Source organism: Xiphias gladius, chromosome 23 (genome assembly GCF_016859285.1).
Source record: "Xiphias gladius isolate SHS-SW01 ecotype Sanya breed wild chromosome 23, ASM1685928v1, whole genome shotgun sequence".
In the NCBI taxonomy this organism is placed as follows: Eukaryota; Metazoa; Chordata; class Actinopteri; order Istiophoriformes; family Xiphiidae; genus Xiphias; species Xiphias gladius.
The window spans coordinates 22,668,125-22,693,539 of record NC_053422.1 but is presented as its reverse complement, the minus strand read 5'-3'; the positions used below and the strand labels follow the sequence as shown (position 1 = coordinate 22,693,539).

At 40.5% G+C, this 25,415-nt stretch overlaps 1 protein-coding gene across 4 annotated transcripts in view; it reads right to left on the bottom strand.

Annotated features, from left to right (window-relative positions):
* Window positions 1-25,415, bottom strand: part of psd2 (pleckstrin and Sec7 domain containing 2) — a 36,733-nt gene that overhangs the window by 9,720 nt on the left and 1,598 nt on the right. For 2 of the 4 annotated variants that reach the window (XM_040119994.1, XM_040119996.1), the window contains exons 2-6: window positions 18,462-19,045; window positions 16,556-17,335; window positions 2,735-2,932; window positions 2,330-2,410; window positions 1,185-1,327 (exon numbers count right to left, since the gene is read on the bottom strand). In XM_040119994.1, the coding sequence (XP_039975928.1) occupies window positions 1,185-1,327; window positions 2,330-2,410; window positions 2,735-2,932; window positions 16,556-17,335; window positions 18,462-18,961 (1,702 nt within the window). In that variant the 5' untranslated portion in view covers window positions 18,962-19,045. Of the gene's footprint in view, window positions 1-1,184; window positions 1,328-2,329; window positions 2,411-2,734; window positions 2,933-16,555; window positions 17,336-18,461; window positions 19,046-24,339; window positions 24,418-25,415 lie in introns of those variants that run through there. The other 2 variants (XM_040119993.1, XM_040119995.1) reach the window with 2 other exon arrangements.

Here is a 25,415-nt window from a genome sequence, read left to right as displayed (position 1 = left end):
CCAGCCAAGCGATGTGGTTACTAGTTAATCCTGTTAGGCTACATATTAACACCGTTTCAAAGCCTATTTTGTTAACTAACCTAATACCTGCATTTTTCAACATTAATTACTCAGGTTGGGCATCAAATTAAACAGATAGTATGATGATGTACCGAACTACTGACGTCTGCAGGGAACACTGCTGAACCTTGTGCAAACATTGCACCTCCGTGAGGTTGCCACCCCATATCATCAGGATATGAATCAAACTATTTCAATTTGGTTGTGGATGTTTGTGCAAACAAAATAAAAAATTGTGCTCAAACCATTTTTGAGAAATTGAATATTAAAATGATAAGCATAGGCCTATTATGTTGGCACCCCATTAACGGCCAAATGACTCCAAGGTGGTTTCATTTGTTTTTTACAATTATTTTTCTAAAGTTTTTGACATGTAATGGTCAGAACTTGAGAATTAATGAAGCGAAACTGTTGGTTTTGCTTGCACAACCGTGATCAAACGATGCACAAGCAAATCAAAATGGTTTTATTTATTCCCTGATCATATGGGCATGCCAGCTTCAAAGAGATACAAACTTAGACTAAACTGATGCTTCTTCGTCCTATACACTTATCTTGTTAGTCAAATTATATTTGAATTTTCAGATCGGTCTAAAAGACTGGCTCATTACTTTTATATTATGTATTTGTATTTCTGTTCAATAAAAATAATGTAAGTCATTTTCAGTGTTGAGGTATTTCATCTTTTGACATTTATTACAGCTATTTGGGGCTCCAGAGCTGTTAAAGTGTCAAAAGCTCAGTAAATTAACACACACACATGACAAGGCGAACATGAACAACCCTTTCTACAACAGTTCTAAGGTCGTTTCCAGCTATTCCTTCGCTGACACACAAAATAAACATCAGTGTCGCACTCTCATGGATGCGCACAACAGCACCACTGCTGAAAAAAAAAATCCTAGGGGAAACACTGAACATGAAGTCCATTTCATTGCTAAGACTACATGCTACATAATCTTAGCTGGTGTTGCAATTTGAATTGATTCAATATTTGCATTTGTGACCATCATATTTTAAAGGCAAAATGCCTTGCAATGACACCAGAGATGTAAAATCATTTTATTTTGTAATTTGTACAGCTGTTATGACTTTTTTCTTTTTATAATATTGTTCCTCATTACCATCTTTCTCATCCCCCTCATGGCTCTGACCTTCAGAGGTGGGTGTCTGTGGGTTGCAGTGGCAGAAGCGTCTGGAGAAATGGACCAGGACCCTCTCTCTCTCCTGGGTCTCGCCCATCAGTGGAAAGGCTTTTAAGAAGTTCCTGTCACACATGAACAACACCACAAGGTCAACAGGAGGTCAAATGTTTCCCCGTAATGCATCTCTGGAAAATATAGGATTTAATCAATTCTAGCAGTAAATAGGATTTGAGGAGGAATGCATCTAACAGCTTTGTTGGAAACCTTATGAAACATTTTACTCTTAGAAAAACAGACTTGACTGCTTTTTTATACTTGGCCTCCTGGTCTTGCACGCTGTAGTATACTGCCATTAATTGTGCCATCTTTTTTGTCTCTGTCTATACGGTGTGGTGTTGAAATCCAGTTGATCTTTTGAATTGCAAATAGATTTGAATTTGTAACCATGGTTCAGAATACTGAACATTTGAGGTCAAACATTAATGTATAGTTGAAACAATTAGTCTACTCATCGATTAATCAAATGACAGAGAAACCTGTAACCTGTAACTAGTCTGATAATCAGTTCATTGTTTCCATCCTTTTTCAAGCAAAAGCACCAAATATTTGCTGGTTCCAGCTTCTCAAATGTGAGAATCTACTGTTTTTGTTAAACGTCAAATAATGTATTTTGGGCATTTGGACTTTTCATTGGACAAAACAAGACATGTGAAAACGTCACCTTGAAAAACTGTGATTTTTAAATATTTTTTTACATTTCATAGACTATACAATTAATTGAGTCATCAAAAAAAAATTCAAGGACAATCACGCTCCCTCTCCTCTCATGTTACTTTTCAACAACAGTGTGCTAAGCGAGCCCAGTCTGAAGTGCAAATATGAGGCCTCTTAGCTGATGACCCTGCACTGAAGGCAGCAGTTTGAGACACCAACATGTCAGGTACAAGGCAGTGATTTGCTCTGCAGCTGTCAGCAACACTGGCTAACTTTACTCAACACGACAGCTGGATTAGCACAAAGTTAATGCCTTGTGAAGAGGGAAAGTGAAGAACACTCACACGCATGCATATGTATGGGTGTCTACATCACACACTCATCGCTTCCAAGTGCTGACTGGGCTTTACCTCAGGGCTCGATCCAGCGACAGGCCGGAGAAATCAAAGAAACTCAGGTACTCTGATGCCACCAACTGGCTGAACTCATTACTGCAGACAAAAAGAGCGAGAGAGACAGAAAGAGAGCATCAGCACATCAACGTGGCACTGAGGAGGTATGAATGTGTTACATAAATGTTTTCTTGACACTGCTGTATTAGAGAATGCTCTTCTCTTAATAGTTTAAGCATATGCTGACTATTTTTTTGTACATCAATCAGCTATCAATTTACATGGGATCAATACATAACTTATGCCTCATATACTGTATACTGAACATATGTAACAATGTAAACATGTTTTCCTGTTTCTGGTGAATTAACAGTCCATTAGCAGCATGTGTGCACATGTGTTACTGTGTGCGTGCATGCTCACTTCTTGCCCAGGTGTCTGGCCACGTCACAGCGTTTGAAGCCCTCGAGGTGATAGAGGCGCTTGGCCAGCCTCTTGGCGGCCTCACAGTCGGCTCGGCAGCCATTGGCCAGAGTGTCAGTGCTGCCGGGCTCCAAACGCTCCAGACTGCCCAAGTCGCACTCCTCTGAGTCGGACAGCACGTCTGTGAGGTTGGCATCGCTGCGGAAGAGAACATACGCACACGTACATGTACACACACACACACACACACACACACACAAGCAGGTGCCCAGGTTAATGAATGGAACACATGTCTGTAGTTACACGCCCATTCACTTAAAACTAGAAAGCAGAAACTGAACTGCTGGGCATAAAAAGCAATTACATAAACATATGTTCGCATACCCACAAACAAAAGTCAAATGAGGTTTAAATGACTTGCTCTGTCACTGACCCACTTTCACTGTCACTTAATGTCCTACTTTAATCTAGTGGATCTGAGGGGGGTGATTATAATGCTGAAGCAGAATTCACCTGCCCCAGTCTCTTCTAAAAAGCTCCACTAATCTCAGACTGTTAACTTCTACCACAATTTGATCAAAATTACTTTGATATAAACATTTATAGCTCCATTCTACTCTTCCATCCCCCTATTTCAGGCAAATTCCGCTGAGAAGGTAGTTAGAAAAGTGAGCTTTTCATTTTTAAGTCCCTGGAGTAATAGTGAATAAGTAATGATCTCTATGTGGCCTCAACACCTCCCGTTAATTTGCCCCTGAGCAAAGCAGGCGTCGACAGAATTAGTAAACTGTCCGACTCATGCTCATTGTCTATCACTAGACTGCCTATCCCATCTGTGAATGGGTGTATCTGTGTGAGTATGAAACAGGGCGTTTCTGCAAAAGACTGAATGTACCCAATCGCCCCTGCAGGAGTAGTTGAGGTTAAGCAAAAATAAAGCCAGTTGCCAGACAGTTGAAGATAAGAAAGTGAACATACAGCTTCCATTGCCAAGTAATGACTTGCATAGTCTAGATGTTCACTTCGTACCTTGGTTTAGTTATAATGCCTCACTTTGACACTGTAATCATTATCAAAATACATAGCAATGTCTCAAACTGAAATGCATTAAATACACTGAATTATAAACTTTTAGTGGTAATTATGAAAACTGCTTCCTAACGAGCTCTAATCTGCTTGACTGGATTTCCACTAGCTTCCATACATTTTACTTGAAAGCCCGTCTTAACACCAGTAGAAAATCATTTCTCTCCACTTGCAATGTTACTGAGTGAGAATAATGTTGATTGAAGTGGTACTCCAGCGATTTATAAAATGAATCTTCATTAAGTGAGGGGACTTAAAAGAGACAGATGAGAAAAATTGAAGCAGCAGAAGGGGACATGTTCTGACTTTTAGTCTCTACTATGGGTCATCCACTTGATCCTACATTTCCCAAAATGCAACTCAATAGCATCTCTTTTTAGACCCTCCCTTTCTAAGAAATACCCACATCTTCATCTTTTGGTTTGTAACACACGCTTTCTCTTAAAAATGTGAAGTCCAGCAGCCCAATCTGAGTTTAAGCCTGATGACATCAGAAGGGTTATTTTCTCAGACTTTGAAACGAGCATTCAGAGCCACGGAAGGCATTTTTCAACGGTTTACTGGCTGTGTAGGACCTCTCATGACTAGTATACTAATCTTCATGTTAAAATTGGAGAAGTGGCCCTTTAACAGAGAAATAATACAATGAAGTGTCTCACTAAAGGACAAAGTCTAATGAACTGTCTAATGAGGGGAGACCTCACACTCCCCATAACTGTTTAAGTGTTATCAAGTACAATGCAGATCAATGCAGAGTATCAATTAGTGCCCTATTCATTTTTTTATGACCTACTGAGGCAGTTTGATTAAGATATTGAGCTGTGTCCACAATAATGCATTGCACTGTATACTTTGAAAAATTGCTACACACCAGAATCAATCAGTGGGAAGTTAATTAGCCTTTTTAATGGATGTTAAATGCCCATTGCAGATGGTTTGTTTTTGATTACAAGTGTGAATATTTTTTTGTTACTTTTATTATTTCTCTTTATTGTGAAGCAGGCAACTTTTTAAGGCTTCATTGATCATTTATATTGCAGATTAAAATACTTTCTTTACATCTTATTTACAGTGTCCATAACACATTTATCCCAATCAGCCCCTAGAGAAATATCATGTAACCAAACAGTTAATAATATCCAGTACTGATAGAAGCAAATATTTTTTGCACTCTATTCTTGCACTTATCGGCAAATTAATGGAAAAGCAGCAAACTATTTCTGTTTTATTTCTATGGAAAGTGGGTGTTTATTCACCTCCATCTTTCTAAATGGCATTTCCCCATTTCCTATCTGTGTGTGCATCTGCGTGGCACCATCAGCATTCTCACTGGATGATTCAGATATTTTTTGCATAATCTGATCAGCCCAATTGCATTACCCTCACAAATTCAATACATTACGCACTGTTGTTGTAAGGGATTTGCTGGTTACCATGGATATAGCGGAAACCAAGTGTCCTGTGCAAGAGCCAGAAGAAGGATAGTAGACTACCTTAAAGCTGTCTATTAAGGACCGATATATAAAACGAAAGCTGCAAATACACAAAAACACAAAGAACAACCAATTTCCATAGCCAAGAGTCAGTCCCCTGCCTTCACATGCTGAATGGCTGACTATGCGCTACACCCCTATAGTTGACCTCTCCAAAGGGCCCTGATTTCCCTGCTCCAGGCAAGGCTACACTTTCTTGTCTTGGCTGATTCATTATGCTCTTAGAATTGACTCTTCATCTGGCCCCTGACCTTGGAACAATTTGCTCTAGGAGACCCTACAATGAGCTACTGCCCCCAACAACACAGTTCCCAGGGTCACAGGGACACATAAACCCTCAACTGTGATGAGGTGGGTCACACAAACTCCTTCTCCTTATCATTGCAGAGCATCACTGCCAAGAATGACAATGAGATTGTAGTCACAGTCGATTGAAAGCTGTTACATTCCCAGTATGCCAGGGCTCATCCTTAGGGACAGGGTGGGGGGCTTGTTTATCCGGAAGTAATAAAACCACTGGTCTTTCTTGTGGAGAAGGAGCCAGCTGAGGTGGTTTGGTGATCTGCTTAAGATGCTTCCTGTAAGGCTCCCCCCAGAGGTATTCTGGACACGTCCTGGGAGGTGGCTCCTGGACAGACCCAAAGTGTGCACAATGGACTACGTATCCCACCTAATCCGGGAAAGTCGCAGGATCCCCCTCAAGACCCAGACAAGTGGTTGAAAACAGAATATTGATGGATAGAAATATATACATATTACACAAATGCCTGTACACACATTAACACACATATGGAATCACGCAAAATTAAATGAGTCTGCGGTAAACCATCAAAACAATATTTAGCTGTGGGTCTGCAGTCAAATTGCTTTCACTTGTCTGGACATATAAATTCACTAGACTCAGACAGACCTCATAAATCATTCAAAGCTCATATCAGTCATGAGGCTAAAATGATGCTGGGGTCCCCCAGTGCAAAGCTGTCTGGCAATAACAGACCAAACAGACAGACACACACACACACAAACACACTCAAACACAAAATAATAGTGAGAAAGAGACCAAGTGGCACACAGTAAACCTATTTGTCTATCCAAAGGCACAATTATGTATCCCCAAACCACACGTACTCACTCACTTTGACCGCCACTCAGTCTGTGTGTGCAAGTGTGTTAGAGATAGGGTGCAAGATGGTGCATGCCAGTGACTCACATGATAATCTTTTTGGGCTGTTCACCACCCACACCTACAAGGTGTGTCTGCATGTAACGTGTAGGGGGGTGATTTTAGAGGCATCCTGTATGAGTGTAATAAACAATTATGGGATTAACTGGTTTATGAAATTCTGTTATTTCACAGATGTTTATTTCATTTTTGATATTTTGATCCATAGCTAAGTGAGGTACAGTAGACATACTTTAGAAGCACACATAGAAGAGCTATTTGTGTGTCTGTTTGAAAGTCAGGTTATCTACTGGAGCTTGTAGATACAATCTCTGCAGTAAAAAAACAAAACAGTGTTGCAGTACTGGATTTATGAATGTAATAACGAGTATAAAAATACAAATCCAGCCAGAAAAACTGACTCTAATTTACATTCATCCACTGGTCTGATGTCTGCGCCAGCTTTTACTGTTAACTGACTGTCAACAAACACTGAATCAAACACATTACTAGCACATTTAGTTTTTTGGTTTTGGGACATTTAATTAACTCACCGATGAATAAATGTCAGTTGCAGCCCTAACCTCCGTATCACATTTTACTATAGGTAGTGATAGCTGACTTGTGAAAAATAACTGTGCCAATCTCATAACTCCTTAGTACATGCAATTTTAATTTATAAGACCTGATAAAGATATGATGGAAATGTATGGTAAAATTCTGTTAAATTTTGATTAGCAGACACTTTGAGTCCTTACAGGGATATATCAAATAAGACTTAAAAAATACCCTTTAACTTACTCTTATCCAAATTTTCAGTACCCTAGATAAGTCCCTACAGGAATATTATTGAAGTACAATAGTGATTTTCTTCAGGGTAAAGTTACACTACAGCTACCTCACTATTTCCATTTTGCCACGCAGCATAACATTAATGTTCCCACCCATTTGGACGTAGAGGGTTTAAACAACTTTGGTCTAAAGAAATATCAAACTTACAGGAGATGCAGCAGAAAGTCGAAGTGAACATCATATTCCTCTTTCCACATCGTCTCTCTGATCTTGGAAATCAGCGGTTAAAGGCGCGCTACGGTCCCACCGCCTCATCATCCAGTAGCCGGTAAAATCTGCATCGGTCCGGTTTTATTATTTAACTTCAGGCCAATTTTGATTTCTTAGAAGTGGAAGTCAGAGCGTATATTTACACAGCCTATTCTTCGGAGACGGCAAATCAGACCGCTGCGTTATTCCACCATAGTGTCAACAGGCAGGGAGTGTGTTTAGGGTTTTTTTTTCCTTGAAGTTTCTTGGCTGGCTGAACGCTGCACAGAGGAGAGGATGTTGGGGGCGGAGCAAAACGGCCGGACAGACTTTTCCTGATGAATTAGACTGTTCCTAGTGGTGGTTTTACAATGGCTCTGTGTGTCCCAGCCAACACAGTTTCCTCTGCATTCAAGTTTAGGGCTGTGAGCCAGCAGATCAGTTCAGTATCAGCGGGACGTCCTGTGTTCGGACGCTTGAAGTTCACCAAGCAGGCTGCTTTCCAGTATGTACTCACTGCATGTGGTTGTTTCCGTACATTCCTCCAATGTGTTGCTTCAATATGGCTGAAGAACTACAGCTACAGGACAGGCTAAAGTTACCATACCTTAATATAAGCCCCAAAACAATGGTGGACCCTACTTTGCACTGATTCATCCAAACAATCGATTTTTAATGTAGAATGGAGATACAAAATTAGGTTTTAAGCTCAAATGTTATAGGGAAGAATTTACAGAGTAAAAGACGCATAAATGTATTCGCTGTATCAACGTCACTGACTCTCCATCAATCTAAATAATGTACAGTAACTTAAGGGTACACACACATAAAAATAAGTGTTATATCACACTATGTGATGGAATATGTCCCCGTGGCACACACACAAACACGGATTTTTATAATAAACACTGACACATCCCTGCATGCTAACCTTAACATCTAAATTCCTCCTTCCTCTTTCTAGTGTGGTGGAAAGAAGAACAATAGAAAAAGCAGAGGACAGAGAGGCAGCTGTAGGGTGAAAAGTACAAAATTTGGTGGTGGTAGATGAAAACAGAGATAATGTTTGATTGGTATTTGGACAGACCTGCATTGAGGCACACACTGCAACTTGATTCAAAGCCTGCAGATTATTAGGAACAGACAACTACAATGACTAAACCGCCTTGATGACAACAACAGCGCAGATTTTCAGTCAGCACTGGGACCAGAATACTTTTTTGGATCAAGAATCCGCTGCTGAACGCTGGTCACACGTCAGATTTTTCAGCATGTTACTGCCATGACTCATGGATAACCTCTATCATTTACACATGATGGATTTTTCACAGACAGCAGAATTTATAAACCTGTTCTAGCACAGATGTGACGTTTTCATTGCAGCCAACGCAAGGGAAAAACTGATTCAGTTTTTGCACTTAGCCAGAAGAGGACACAAAAGACAAATGCTATATGCAGCCTATTAAAAGGAGTCCTTATTTTGTGCTTCTCTGTCAGTCAGCCATGCTTTCATAATGCCAAATTTAGAGCCAAAAAGTAGTTGAGGCAGTCATCCAGGTGTGCATTCTGCTGTGTCCTGGAAACCCATGAACTTAAAACAAAAGAATCACACGAGACCATCCATTACAGCAACAATCTTATTTTGATCCATCCATAATGGAAAGATATAGTGCCAATGAAACTTTCTCTTGCAGTGATCATGCACCTCCCGCATTTGTAAGACCTGCAAATCATGAACTGTCCTTTCGATCTTTGGAATGGATATTTATGAAGTGAATTTGTTATAACTGACTGAAAGTCAAGTTAAAAGTTGAGAGACCATCATTAGTGTTTCCATTTAATTCCTTACAAGGTGCCACCTCTCATAAAATCACACTTCCTTAAAACTTAACCAATAGTATAACCTACTGGATTACTCAAATTTATATTACAAGTAGACCAGCTGACTTGGGGAGAGAGTAAATTAGCTATTAATTCCAATTACATGGCTGTAATTGTTTGTTTTTGTTACTTGTAATTGTAATATCTAAAGCCAGTATGAAGCACTATTCATGTTTAAAATTAATATATACAAACTTAAAATTTTATAGATGATACTACAGACTACAAAGTTGTCAAATAAAAAAAAGAATTATATTATGTCAACTAACTTACTGTACCTTTAAATGGTCTGTCTAACTTAAGTAATAATACGTAATTAAAAAAACACATGAATCGGTGTTGGAATTTAGCCATTGCAGTTGTCTGTTCCTTAGAATATTTTTTTCAAACTTGGACAGAAAAAAACATGTAACATCATAAATTATATGAAAGGAAGGCAACAACTATATCTGAGACTCATGTCACATCACTACAGACTGACCCCAAAACAGACACTCATGCCACATATAATAGTAAAAGTAAAAATGAAGCATAACTTTGTCATTTCCAGAACTATACATGTCATTTCATTATTGTTATACCAATAGTAAAGGCTAATACTTTTAACCAGAAAACACTAATCTCATGAAATGTAATCAGTTTCTTCACAGACCTAGGCACAATATTGTGGTATGGTTTGTTTTCTCTCTCTCTGTCTCCTCGAACACCCACAACCACACACACACAAGACCCAAAAACCACCTACTCAGCGGCAGACAATGGACAATGGTGTCCTCTTTCGGCCGGGTGAGACTAATTGTGTTCAGGTGTGGGACTGTGTTTGGTGAAACACTAAAAACAACAACAACTTCATCTGACAACATAACTTTTGCCTTAATATCAGCCACAGATTCATACAGGGGAACAAGGAATGCCAAAAGATTGTCAAATGTTTCTCAGAGTTTGGCTAAACTTCCACTGAATACATACAGGAAGTGTTGAAAGGCGCTTCAGTGGAGTGAAGTGATAAGAACCTCATTCATCTGAAACCGTCATTGGTACAGTAAGACAGTGGGATGTGTCATAAAACATAGAGTCGAGCTATAAATAGACAGGGATATATCTGTCATTAATGTGGGTGAGTTAAATTATGTGAGTATGCGTCTGTGGTGTAAGAGTTAAAAAGAGAATTCGTAAGTATTACTCCTTGTATTGCAAAAGAGTGTCTCTGTGTCCACATGTGTGTGTTTGTGTGTGTGTGTGTTTGTGTGTGTGTCTGTGTGTGTGTCCATATCACTGCCTGAGTGAGAGCCAGGAAAGGATAATCTGCAGGATGTTTCAGCAGCGTTATAGAACCACGCTAAGGGTTTTATTCCCAAAGTGACATCCTGAAAGATGTGTGTGTGTGTGTGTGTGTGTGTGTGTGTGTGATAGAGAAAGAGAGAGAGAGAGAGAGCAACAGGAAGAGAGAAAGATTCAGAATGTGAAAGATAGACATGAAAAGCTCCCATATCTGTGTCAATGAGTGAGCATTAGGACGTATGAGCTTTGTGCACATTTTTGTTTATGTATGCATGCTGCTGGCCCGTGTGTCCTTTTTTGTGTCTGCACTTGACAGTGTATATGAAAGAGATTAGTCCATACAGCAGAGCTGCTTCTCTGATATGGAAACAACTGCGCCTGGCTTTTATCAGCTCTGCTTGGGCTTAGATCTGGTAGGCTCACGAGCTGTGGGGAGGAACATACACTCACAGCATGCACGTGCATGCATGCAAATTTGCAGCCAGAGATGCTGCACACATATACATGAGTAAAGGGCATGCATACATGTACAGATGTTAAACTTCCCATATCATGACTTTTGAATATCAGTTTGTGCTTTGATGTGACTCTGCATAATGGTCTAAAGAGGTGTATATGTGTCAGTCTGTCTCCTTTCTTTTAAGCATTTCTGTTTGCGCTAGTTTGTGCGGCTGGATGCTTCAACACAGGTCACATTATCACATAAGCAGCATTCAACTAGTTGGCTCCACTGAGTCGATCTAGCTGGCTATGTACAGTAGTAAGCTGTTAGACAGCCAGACGGACAGACAGACAGCTTTAGGAGCCTCTATGGATTAAGTTTAAGCTTCATCCCTCAATGACGGTCCCACGGGGCACAGCGGGGCACAACTCCTGTAAAGTAACAGACTGATTGACTAACTAACCAAATGAAGATATGACTGACAGGCTCATCTAAAATACTGATTGACTGACTGACTGACAGGCTGACAAACTACACAATGTACAGACCAAAATGCCTGAGAACTAACAAGCACGTTTGTTGACTAAGAGCCTCACACTACAGAATCACTGACTGTTTGAAAGGAAGCCTTCACCTCTTATTTCCATTGGTTAGATGGCATGTCTACAGCATATGCTATATGCGCCAATGTTTCCTATAGCTGTGTGGCCAGCTGCCTGCTTTACATCCTCCATCAACTGATAAATGAGAATGTAGCGGGAAGAGGATCTACAGGGAGAGTTTGGCTGAGGTAAGATTAGGTTTCGTCTCGCCACCCAGAGCATCATCAAAGCTCTGCCTGTTATGAAAGTTGAAGCATGAATTTTGGGGAGAGTGTGCATGCACAAGGGCTGTAAGACAGCATTAACGCATGGTTTGAAAGCCATCTGAATCAATAAGAATATTTAGATTTGATGAAAATCAATGGTGTTTCTTTCTGTTGTTGCACTACATATTGACAACTGCTAATACATCTAAAAAACCGTAAAATAAGCTCACATTAATAATTATAATTGCGGTAAGACATGGAGAATATTTCAGCTGCATTCATGAAAGACATGTTAGACATGTACAACTGATTTATGAGTCACTAACGCTAGCATTTTGAGACACATATGGTGATGCAACTGCTCCATGCTGCATGCAAATGGTTTCCTGAAAAGACACACTACTCTTTGTCTCTTCCACTGTTTTGTCATTTTTGTCACCAGTAATAATAAAACACTCTTGCCGTGTGGCCATGTTCAGAGCTGCGAGTCTTGCACGCAAACTATCTTTGTTGATAGACACTTATGTGTCTGTATATCCAGTAAAAGAATTGCACCAAACACAGCCTTTAGCCACACAAGCAATGTGGCTCTAAAGATGGCAGTGTTGGTCTATTGGTCCCCCACTTTGGTCCAGATACTTGAATTACCGTGATATTTGGTTCTCACATAAAAGTCAGGATGAACTATAATAACTTTGGGGATTTCTTGGCTTTCCATCCAGTGCCATCATCAGGTCAAAATTTGGCTTTATCCAATAGTTTGGTTTATGTCCAAATATCTTCGAAACTGATGACATTACCATTAGCATCAGCTGTACTTTGTATTTAGAAGTAATTAGCAAATGTTAGCATGCTAGAACCGCTACTCTAAAACTGTCAACATGGTAAAAATCCAATCTCCTAAACTTCAACATGTTAGCATTGTCATTGTGAGCATGTTAGCTTGCTGACTATCCTAGGTTAGAGCTATGGCTCTACAGCCAAAAAGTGATAGCTGGGAAAGGTCGTGCAAAAACACCACGGAAATGATTACTTAGCAGTAGCACCAAAAATGGAGACACTATTTAAAAGTAAGTAAAATCTGAACATTGTTTTTAATGATAGAAATTCTTGTTGGCAGACAAACCCATGAACTGACTGACCAACAAACGTTTGCCAAGTTGACTGACTGAATGATTAACTTGCCATTTTTTATCCATTGCTCTGCAGCTGCTCCATGCTGCAGTGAAAAAGACTGTTTGTCCATGAAGCCTGAGGTACCAAAATCTCTAACTGTGCCAATTCTTTGGCTGCCCACTGGAAAGAATGGCAGTAGGCAGAGGACAGGACTGAAAGATAAGAAGCAGGAGCAGGAGAAGAGTGTATCGGGAAATGGAAGAGGAGGTCATGCAAAGAAGAAAGGAGGAGGACACCGAGGGGGGCAACAGGGGATGAGAGAGAATGAGATAAGACAGATAAAGTGGGAAAATGAATGGAGAGGCAGGAGGAGCAAACAAAGAGATGGAGTGACAGAGAATGAAGGAGAGAAAGAGAGATGAAACACAGGAAAATACACCTACACTCTCACATGAATGAGATAATGTATGTGGATAGGTGTGTGCTTTGACACGCACCCATTTTCTAGACACTGTGAATCACAAACAGCTTTCAAGATTTGAAATTCAAAATATAATTGCCTGCCTGTCTATTGACTATTAGCCGTGCGTTCTTAGAGTCCTTCAAAAAATGAAAAAAATTTCCAATAGTACTGTGCTGTTTTCATTATTAGCATTTTTAGCCATGCTGCTTCAAGCTACTTCAATTCAGTTGAGCTGAAAAGTAATTTTTAAACATTATACCCTCTCCCTCTAGAGAATATAACAACAAAACAAACTTTGGCTGTGCTTCAGCTGAGTTTTTCAGAGTAATGGCAAGAATTGCTGATGCTTGTAACTTCTCCCTTTTAATAGCCTAGAAAACTAAAGTTGAATAGATAAATTGGATCCTGTGACTCTTTAAAACTTACAACTGTCCCTTTAAGACTGACTAGCAGATGTATCCACTCTAGATTTAAGTGCTCAAATGTCTGGCAAGCTGGCTAGTGTAGAGTAATAATCTCTCACTTACACAAACACACACACACAAACACACACACACACACACACACACACACACACACACACACACACACACACACACACCCACGCACACACACACACACACACACACACACATTCACTCTAAGACCCTGCTGGGCAGAGGAAAGCTGAAGACGATGATGTCATGACATAAACAATAGCTCATTCAGCTTGGCGCTGGTGGTCAGGAAGCAAGACCGTGCTTAAAGGACAACATCTGTAGCCTGGGGGCAGAAAAAGAGACAGGAAAGAGATGGAGAGACAACATCCAAAATCATTCATTCACCTTAAAACTCATGATGAGTTGTGGAAGTACCAGGGGAGTCTGAGAGCTAATCCCAAAAGTTAACTGTAAAGATCATGTTGGAAGTCTGTGCATCTTTTTGGCATTTCCAGTAGGCATGTAAGAGTAGAAACTGTGCAGCGGGGCACAGGGATTGTATACAGGCCAGCCAGGCAGATCTATAGCTGTAGTTAAGGTTACATGGCTTTTTCCATATGGTTCCTGTTACCACCTTCACATTCAGTGGCTCTGCACTGTCTTCTTCAACCCTCTTTAGTGCTATTAAGGTAATTAAATGTGAAAAGTAGTGTGAGCTGTTGCTGTATTCCCACAATTACTTGTGGTCTATGTCGATGATGAATAGAGTGAATGAGTTAGTGATATCAGTTTAAAATCTCAGAATTGTCATAAATATCAGCTGACTGTCTGCGACAAAATGAACGCTACTCCTGCCGTTCAGTTCACTGAAGTTATTTATTATACTGACAGGCACCCTGTATCTTAGTTCCATACGGCTGTATAAATTTGAAGCATATAGTATCCTATATGAAACCACCAAACTAGTCCTACAAATTCCGTTTCCATTCAAAGAAGGCCTACATTCATAAACATTTTGTAATGTGGCAGCCCTGAGGTTATCCCTCCCAACTATGCAAGTATATTTTAAACAATATGGTTGAAGAAAGCAAATACCCCAACGACAATCTGGATGTCTGCTTCATGGACTTGCTGTGTGGGTTTAGAGGGCCCTCAGTCATTACCAACACAGGAAGGAGTTGTTTCATTTCAAATAAAATCAGTCCAGCTTAAACAGTCCCACTGACTCCATAAAAATGTAAAAGTTCTCCTGTTTGTTTGCTGCTGTTCAAGTCTGTTGTTCGACTGTGGTGTTCATGCTGAAGTGCACAAAGCTATCATGAAGCTATCATTCCAAACATATGAAGGATTTTATGCAGTGACATGAACTTAGATTTCTTTTTTTTTTTACCTGTACCAGTGTATCATTTTATATTGGTTGGTTGGGTTGACTGGCAGGCATTAGTCTGACAACGGTGTTTGCATGAATGGACAAATGACTTCATTTTGAACAGCCAGACCATCACCTTCACCACCAACCAAATACCCTGCTCCCTCTCTCAGGGCTCACAGCTGGGTCTCACCATCTTCAAGCCACTTACTGGTTAAGCCAAAGTCACAGCGTATTAAAGTACTTACACTTCAGGCAATATTAGGATATCTACACAAAGCTTCCATTACCTGTCTGAAGCGGGACAAACACTGGGATCTGTCATCAGTAATCTAAACATTTATCAAAATTCAGAATAACTATAACATATATGCAAATATGCTCACTTTATATCAAAGCCTGTGTGTACGTCATGTCTATTCTAGATTTACAGTTTAATCATGGTGTGGGAACAATTGTTAGCGTTCCATTGTGAAAATGAGATGTTAAGTTTACATTAACTCTCCTTCATGACTAAAGGAAAGACATATACTTTCAAATGAACGTCCAACCTGGATGCTATTGAGTGAACAATACAGAAAAATGGATAATTATCTCAATCACCATGCTTCTGACATCCAAATATATCAACATGCTTGTCTAAGAGTAAAAAAAAATCCATGGTGAAGTTGGTGGTGAAGTTCATTGGAGGACATAATGGAACTATCTAATTAAGAGTTTTGAATGAGAAACGTTGTTTCGAGTTACTAATTTTGAAAAGAAGAAGAACAACAAAATGTGTAACATGATTCACAATATTAAAATTACATGGAGGTACAATAACAGTGACGGACAATAAATTATAACTTTCAATACACGTATGGCTTTTATTCATATCCAGACTCCTGTTAGTTGCCTTGCAACACAAGTGAGAACAATTGATGTTATTTCGGTCCCAACAGGCTCTAGTTGGAAAATGGTGGGACTTATATTTTAAAGGCCAAGGATTGGATCATTTCTGACTTTGGCGATTGTTTGTGGTAATGTCAAAAGAGACACTGTGAGAGACAGCAGTGCACACTGATAAGACCGTCTCTACCCTCCGATAAATACAGGATAAAGAGCTGAAAGGAAGTACATGAACTGCAAAAATTTTCACCAGGATTGTCTAATTCATCTCAAAACTCAAGCCGTCAAATAAGTTTAAGCATTCTGTAAATATATAAATAATCTAAACCTTCTTTAGGGGCTTAAATAACTTTAAATTCGCTTCCTCCTTACCTGACAGAGTTGGTCATGGCTCCACAACCCTCCATGGCTCCGTGGGAGTCTGCATGGTATCCATTAGGGATGGCCCAGCGTCCAGGCTGGCTCAGCACAAACTCTGATCTGCTCCCTGGTATGGTGGTCCTCAGTGGGCTTCCTTGTGCTCCAGCCACAGCTCCAGCTCCACTGACAGCGCTCTCCCCAGCTTTCAGATCAGCGCCTGGGGCATCTGGTCCAGCCTCAGCCCCTTCTTGCTCCTGAACAGTTGCCAGCTCCAGCTCCAAAGGTTCAGGACCCTGTAGCAGTGCCCTCTGTTGGATGAGCGGTGTCAGTGGTGCCTCAAAGCTAACGCAGCTGTCCGTCTCATCTGTGAGGGACAGCACATCCAGAGAGTCCAGGCTGCTGTAGCAGGTCCCGCCCCTCAGCAGGGCAGACTCTACGATGCGCTCAAATGTGGAGCTGAATCCATCTTTGTTGTCAACTCTTCCTTTCTCCCTTTCCTCCTCCAACTCCCTCTCCTCGTCCTCCTCATCTTCCTCCTGAACATCAACCTGCTCAACAATCTGCTCAAACACCGAACTGAAACTGTCCTGGTTTTCTCTCCCATCTCCCTCTTTCTGGACCTCTTCCTCCTCTTCCTCCTCTTCCTCCACTTCTGTATCGGCCTGTTCTACAGTCGTCTCAAAGTTAGAGCTAAAAGCGTCCAAATGTGTATGAATCCCCCCTCCATCTCCTCCCCCATCCTCCTCGCCAGCTTCATCCTCGTCTTCATTCCCACCGATACCATTTGCCAGTCTATACCAACAGGAAGAAAAGGAAATTGCGTAATTATATTTAGCATATGACTTAACCATACACCAGTCGCTTTGTTGAGGCCGGTAAACATATAAAGAAGATATACATTGCGGAAATAATTTTTCATTCAGGAATACACACAATGGGCAAGACTTTCTGCCGGAACAGCCAGACTGACAAATGAAGCAAGATGAATGATGAAAGAGCACTGTCCAATTTGTTACTCTGTGAATAGCTGGAAGCTTGTGTCCCCTCCACTATTTCATCCCTTTTATTCAAGAGAATATGAATCTGTTGTAGTGCTCTGAGTTTGCTGCTGAAGGACATAAAATAACCTATAAAATTAGTTTAATCAAAGACTGATGTAAAACAGCTTCATTTAAGCATGGTGTGTACACACACGCGCTTAGTATGTTTATGTTTTTCTGTGCCAATGGCCAATAGGTTATTCATATCTACTATTATTATATATTCTATTTTAACTCAATTTAGCAAACCAGTAATTAACAGACATGTTTTTCTGTCACATTTTGAATTGAGTGTGTGTGTGTGGGTGTGTGTGTGTGTCTGTGTGTGTGCGCGTGCGTGTTTCTTTTTTTTCTGTCTTTTTGAAGTGGTTAGAAAATTGGTCACTTGGTCTTCCAACTCTTAAAAAATTACACCATTTTCGCTCCCTGTTTTCCTTGCAATTCATTTTGTTGAGTTTTTCTGCCTATTCATTTTGTAAAATGCAGGTGAAGCACATTAGTCTAATTATGTACCAAAGAGCCACATTGAGAAAACAATATGCCATTAAAAATATTCTGTATGGAAAAGTGGCAATTTATTATGAAAAAATAAAAACAGCCTGCCCAACCACAAAAGACAGTCTTAGGTTAGTGTAAAAACTAAACCTTCAGAAAGCTGTGTGTGTATTCATGTGTGTGTGTGTAATATTGTTAACAGCTCATGTGATACCCATATGTAATGATCTTAGGGGAAAATGAGTCTTGGCAGCTTTAATGTTTTAAAGCTTTAACATTTTGACACAAAGGTCAAAATCTTGTGTAGTCACAAGATTATCACACCCTTACAGCAATATATATCTTGACAGAGTTCAAAAGTGAAGATGAGTTAGTGAACTAACCGCCCAGCTTGTTGAGGGGGAGTTGTCTCCTCTGTAGACTGTTGCAGCTCTTCATTTTCCTTCCCCTCCTCTTCCTCTTTTATCTCCTCCACCTCATGTGTTGCCTCCTCCGCCATTGAGCTTACCTCCACATTTATAAATCCTTCCCCTCTCGTACCATCTATCTTTCCCTCCACCCCTCCGTCTGTCTGTTGATCTTCATCTCCACTGCCATCCACCCTCTCCTCTTTCAACTCACACTCTCCTTTTGCATCCTTTACTTCTGCCCTCCCCTCTCCTTCCCTGTGTGCCTCCACCTGTGCCTCCTCGTCGCCCTCTCTGATTTCTTCTTGTTGTTTCTCCTCCTCTATCTCGTCCTTCGCCCCTGCCCCCAGCTTGTCCGGCTCTGCCTGGTTGTGGGTCTCTGTGGGTGGGTTGGCGGTGGCGGCTGTGGTTGTACTGGGGTCCACTGGGTTCTCTGGTGGGGTGGGAGAGGGCAGAGCCTGCCCCTCCTGGGTCATGATGCTCTTCACTGAGGGGGGCGGCCGTCCACTCTGGCCAGAGATGAGGGCCAGATCTTCAGATCAGCAACCGGGGAGGACCCTCTGCAGAGAAAAAGAAACAGAGACAGAGAAGAAGAAAATCAGCATGAAATGAAGACAAAGTACCTATTTAAAATGAGGAGGAGGAGAGGCCGTGTTATAAAATGAGTACATTAACTATGGCAGACACTTATATAGTCATTTGATTTGATTCTAGTCTTAATTGTGAGTCACAGAGGTCACCTTCAACAAAGGAACAGCTGTGTATACGTGTGTAATGCAGTATGTTTCTAGGTGTGTATGTGTATGTCAGAGAGAGAGAAAGGTTCATATGTCTGGAACACTTTGTCCTCTGCACCAGATGATCCCAAAACACCTCTGAAAGGAGGGCAGGAAGAGGTAGATAAAATAGAAAGCAGAGGAGTAGAGACACACAGGCGGGCAGGCACAGAGACAGATTTGTTTAATAAAGCCCAACAGATTCCCGTCAAAATGATCCTGCTAGCTCATCCACTCTCTGTCTGTGTGGAGATTTCACAGATGAATAACTATCTGTTTCCAGCTCTGCTGTGACTGTGCTTTGTGTAATTGCAAGATAGCAACCTGAGATTTGAACATGTATCCTAATGGTCTACTGTGACTCTCACTTGCACTGCTGGCTGAGCAGCCAAGACCTCCGTACAGCAGGTCCTCCTCTATCCTCACTGAGGCTAGAGGGCAAATGTTAATGAGCAGCTATTAATTATGGTTCTGCAGAGATAGTTATATGTGAATTAATGCTGGCATTTGATAGATTATTCTTTTTCTGAACAATAAGATGGAATTTTTTTTTAGTGAGGATGAAAGTGAAATTAATCTTTTTTTTAGATACAGTCTGACAAACTGGGGGAAGAATTTGACATGTGTGAAGTGATTATCCGTGTAATTGTTGACAGAAAATTCACCAAAAATTTGGATAAATGATTAATCCTCGTAGTCTTTATCAAGCAAAACTGCAAAATATTGATTGGTTCCGGTTTCCCAAATATGAGGATTTACTCCCTTTCTATCATTGTAAACTGCATATGTTTAGGTTTTGGACTGTTGGTCCTACAAAAAGCAATTTTTGAAGAATTCACCTTGGGTCCTAGGGAATTATGATTGGCATTTGCACTATTTTTCTATTATTCGAACAATCAAAAAACATTGAAATGTACTCCACTGTAATGAAATACATCACGCAAAACTCATCACACACCTGAAACAAAAACTTAAACAACATTGTGACAACAGAATTTGGTAAAAACAATAATATGATCATGTTAAAATTTCACTGGGAGTTTATAAACAATCATTTTGAATTGTAGCCCAGCTTTATTGTTACATATTTCCTTTGCCACAACTGGTTATTGTATGACGTAACTACAGGATAATGGTACAATGTCGGGACACCATTCCATCCGCTGATTATGAAAAACACTTGAAAAATTCTTCTATAATCCAGGTAAAATAGAGTGTCTATGTGTGTAGGTACTATGACAGTTAATCTTAATAAGGCATCAATTAAGCTAAAATGAAATTAGCAAAACTAATGATGCACATTTTATAAAGAAGATCTCTGCGTGGATGAAGTACATGATTTGGGTTCTGTCTTTGCAGAGTGCAGCCCTGTCTGCCGGATCCAAACAGCATTCTCACACACACTAGAGCTCTGCTCTGCTGAATCATCCACAGCAGGGGACTTAGAGCACAACTGCAGTAAAATATTTACTGGGATTCAAAGCTTCTCTGATGGCATGCAGATGCAGGTAAGGAACAAGCTAGGCTGAAATTAACATCCTGAATCCTGCCAACAAACCTCAGCAGTTTCTCGGGAAATTTCTAGGATTTCTGCTATATTTAGATATCAAACTGTGTAGAAAAAAAGGGATAGTGGTGAAGAGAGGAAACATTTGTGGAAGGATAGGATGAGAGCCAAATTTATATCTATGATGTTGTGATGAAGTGCTTTGGCTTACCGCCTTAAGCACAAGGATACCACAGGCCCACTAAATGTTTCATCAGAGCTGCAAAAGGATGATGCAAATTATGCAGAACCCACAAAGTCAGGCAAATTGCCTCCTTAATTCAAGCTTGTCTCCTAATCACAGTAGACCTTTCCCTTTTTTAAGACTTAATGTTGTCACCCAGATGCAAGGGTACTGTTGCGTTCTCAACCGAAGTCCCAGTGGCTAAATGATATCGTCAAAGCCAATAATAACAGAGCCAAGAATAAGCCAGCAAACACCTTGGCTGAATAGGTGAAAGCTGTCTTCAGTCACTGTTCTTCACCCACTGAAATACAAGTTAAGTTTTAAAATACAGTACAACATCAACATGTCCTGTATCTTCCTTCAATCCTTCTCACTCTGCCTGCTGTTGAAAGTGTGATGATTTCAAAGGACACTCTGACTGATCCCTCAATAAATTCTTCTTCTTCTTCTTCTTCTTCTTTTTTTAAGCAAGAAGGAGCATGGGAATTGTTGCCGTCAGCTATTATTCATTAGGCCTTTTGTTTCATTGCATTCCATCTGCAGAAACAGCAGTCATATGGCAGCTCACAGCATGGATCACAGATGATCTGTTAACTGCATGATGACACACAAAGAAAGGTGCAATTCATAAACTGGGAATAAATCTGAAAGATGTTTATGCATGAATCATTCTGTGTTAGGATGAGCTCAAATAATCCTAAACTCAAATACTGAATATCTGAAACAAATTTCCACCTGAGTCTATGGCAGCTGATATTCCCGTACATGTACTTCGCATATGCAAACAACCACAATTTACATCCATTTATGCGATTACACAAATATGCATTTGCACATAGTAACACGCAGGCAAATACACACACACACACACACACACACACACACACACTCACACACACACACACACACACACACACACACACACACACACACACACACACACACACACACACACACACAGGAACAAAACGGTGACACATCACCATAAATGGAAACAGTGAACAGTTATGAAACCAGGCACGAAAAGTGGGAATTCTCTCTTTCTCTCCCTCTCTGTGTCTCGAGTGTCCTGTTTTTTTTCCCACTCTCTCCTCTTCATCTGTTCTACATTATGTTTTCTGCTGTCTCACAGTCTAACTCTGCTCGCTCTTTCCTCTGTCTCAGCCTCTCATTTTGCTGCAACTGAGGTAAAAGGGCCTTGCCAGCAGAAAAATGAGGACTGTAGAAGTGAGCAGCACTGTGAATCCGACTGCTGAGGAGAGAGAGCAGATGTGTTCAGAGACCCCGCATGAATTAATGGAGAAAACACAGCCAATGATAGAGATAGGGTGTGTGTGGGGGGTTATGAGACTGTGAGTGTGTGTGTGTGTGTGTGTGTGTGTGTGTGTGTGTGTGTGTGTGTCTGAGTCTTTGTGTCCCTATGTATACAATGGCTATCAGTAGAGACTTATTGCCTTCTACTTTTGTCAGCAGAACACTGGGGCTCTTAAGCCTTATCAATTTCCTTTAATTGCGATCAGACCATCTGCCAATCATGTGAACAACACACAAACACACACACACACACACAGACACATCTTAAATAATGTCCACCCAGACATATAAACCACCAATCCAGTGAGGATGACGTGGGATAAAAGGCCAAGTCACCATTAAATAGCTCTTCTATGTCACTTGCGCCTTTTATATCTCTCTCTATCTTTCGGCCTGTCTTTCTGTCTAACTCAGACACAGGCACACACACACACACTGATACACACACAAACACACACTGCAAAGAACGCACATGGACACCCACTATGGAGTAATTTATTGATCCCTGAAACACAGAGCCGCAGTCCGCTGGGAGTCTTCAGCAATAAGCATGACTGGTCTTTATAGGCAGCAGAGATGCCAGAGAAACACAACTGAGGTAATCAGACTGGAAGTTTCAAAAATGAGGGAAAACACTTCCTCAGAGCGAGCAGATCCTGCTGGAATAATAAAGCCTACCCAGCTGCTAAGGTTCAATATGATTAGGCTTCAAAATATGTGACTTGGTTTGAACTTTTAAATGCAGCTAAACAAGTAACTTTGCTGTGTCAGACCGTTAAATGGTTGCTTCAGTGATTTAGTACTACACTTTCATAAGGTTGGAGATCCACAGGAGATAGATTAAAAGAAAAAAAAAAGACCAGCCAAAATCAAAGCAACAGAGGCCAAGATATCCTGACTTCTTGTCCCTGGTAAGCCTCAAAAACGCTTGCTCCTACATTTCCCATGATGCAACCAATATTGTATATTTATTCAGATGAGCAGCCAAGCTGGAAAAGATGTTTATGTCAGCATCCTAGTTGTAATTCTGAGTCAGAGATGCAGAGAATTTCTGAAAACTATGATATCTCCATCATTTGGTTCAGCTACACTGTTAGTTTGTGTCTGGTTTCACAAACTGCTCCAAATATGTAAAAAGGATAAGTAGCTCATTTAGGCTATCAATATAATATGACAACAAAACTAGCAGTGTGGGTAACCATCTTGGAATAATGCATGAACTCTCCCAACTCAGAATAACAGGAAGTTGTAAAATTTAGTCTCCAATCCCTGGTGACATCATCAGGGTTATTTTCTCAGACTTTAAACAGCTCCTCCAGAATCACAGACAACATTATACAAATGTTTTCATGGGTTGAATACTAATCCCCACAATTTGTAAACTGACCTTTATGTTTAAACTCAGTGGCGTTTTCCTATACACATTTAATACATAAAAATATAACAACTATATTGTTATATCTTTATGGATACGGGATACTTTTGTGCCTTTATGCAGGACACTTAACGCCTTTCCTGTTCAAGTTGAGTTGCACCATGGCCAGATGTTATTGGCAGTGACTGAATGTAAGATGAGTTTGGTTGAGAGGATGCAGTGCAGGCAGGATTCCCTGAGAGTTTAACAAATGCCAGAGCTACGCAGTAGGGAAGAAAATCAGGTTGCGGGTTTTCTGGAACAATATGATATGATTTGCAGTATTGCAATATGAAGTGATTAAATTACAGTCTTAACATTAAATTATAGAAACTCTTGTTCTGCTATATAAACCCCTTAATCTCCTTAATCCATAATCATTATCTATCTATCTATCAGTTTGGCTAGTAAATCTTTTTACTACTCTGCCTGCAGACACTTCTGTTGAGAATTACTGCATCATCTTTTACTGGGTTTAAATGGAGGAACAGGCAGCCAGTTGACCACGTTTAACTTGTCTGACCTTATTACATATGTAGTGCTGCCCGCATTCATTTTAAACAGAAACAATTGTAGCTCTTTTGTTTGTGGTGTGTGCCACCGTGAGGGTTTCTTACCGAAAGGCACAGCCACAGTATTGCCAAGTGGTGTGAAGGACGTAGTGTCAGTGCTTCACTGCAGTCGTTGACATCGTGTTGATTGCCTCTTCTTCTAAAATGTAAATTATTAAGTGATTACATATTCTATCTTATTTATTTATTTGTTCGGGACTATTTGACCTTTCATTGGGAAAATCAACAGCAGAGAAAGAAAGGAGAAATCAGAGAGAGAGGGAGGGGAAACACAACAAAGTTACAAACGGTTTTCATAGACAACGTGACTACTAAGACCAGCAGGACAACCCTCTAAATATCTTTCATAAAGAGCTCACTAGTAATCAATATTAATTTATGAAGCTATCATCTGAACCCTGATGGATAATAATCAGATCTGCATACTAAGGACACAGAAGGAAAAGCTCATCTCCTTGTCCCTCCTCCGGTCCTCTGTCAAGCGACGCTGCGGTCTCATACTATAAATGACCTACTGACCCTGTTCATAATATGCAGGCTGGATGCAGCGCTGGCACTGCAGCCAGCCCCCCCCACACACACACACACACACACATACACACACGCACACACACACACACACTAGAACCACCTTTCAAAAATGCTGTTGTGTTACAAGCACAGTTGCAGACAGAGAGGAAGAAGAATCATTTCCTGGTTGTTAGCCTGGGACAGGAAAGCAGGAAAATATGGACTTGGAAGAAGTCCAGGGTGTTTTTCTAGCCTAGCCTGTCTGACTACAAGTCACACCAGCATGAACACAGAGCCTCCAACTAGCCACACCAGCCTTACTGGAGCGTAACAGTCAGCCAGCTCCCCCAAATCACCCCAATATGTCACTTCTATGCCGTCAAGGTCAACTGTCCACTCTAATTTTGTCACTCTAAACGCTTACATCTAAATACATGCTCACAGTAATGTGGTGATTTATCTTGTTTTGGACTGTTTCCCTGGGCACTTCCATTTTGTCATGCAAATTACCCAGACATTATTACACACACAGACAAACATAACATACCGTTTCTGGCGTTTGAATGATTTGCAAATCTGAATGTTATCTAAATTTTTAAACTTTTATGTTA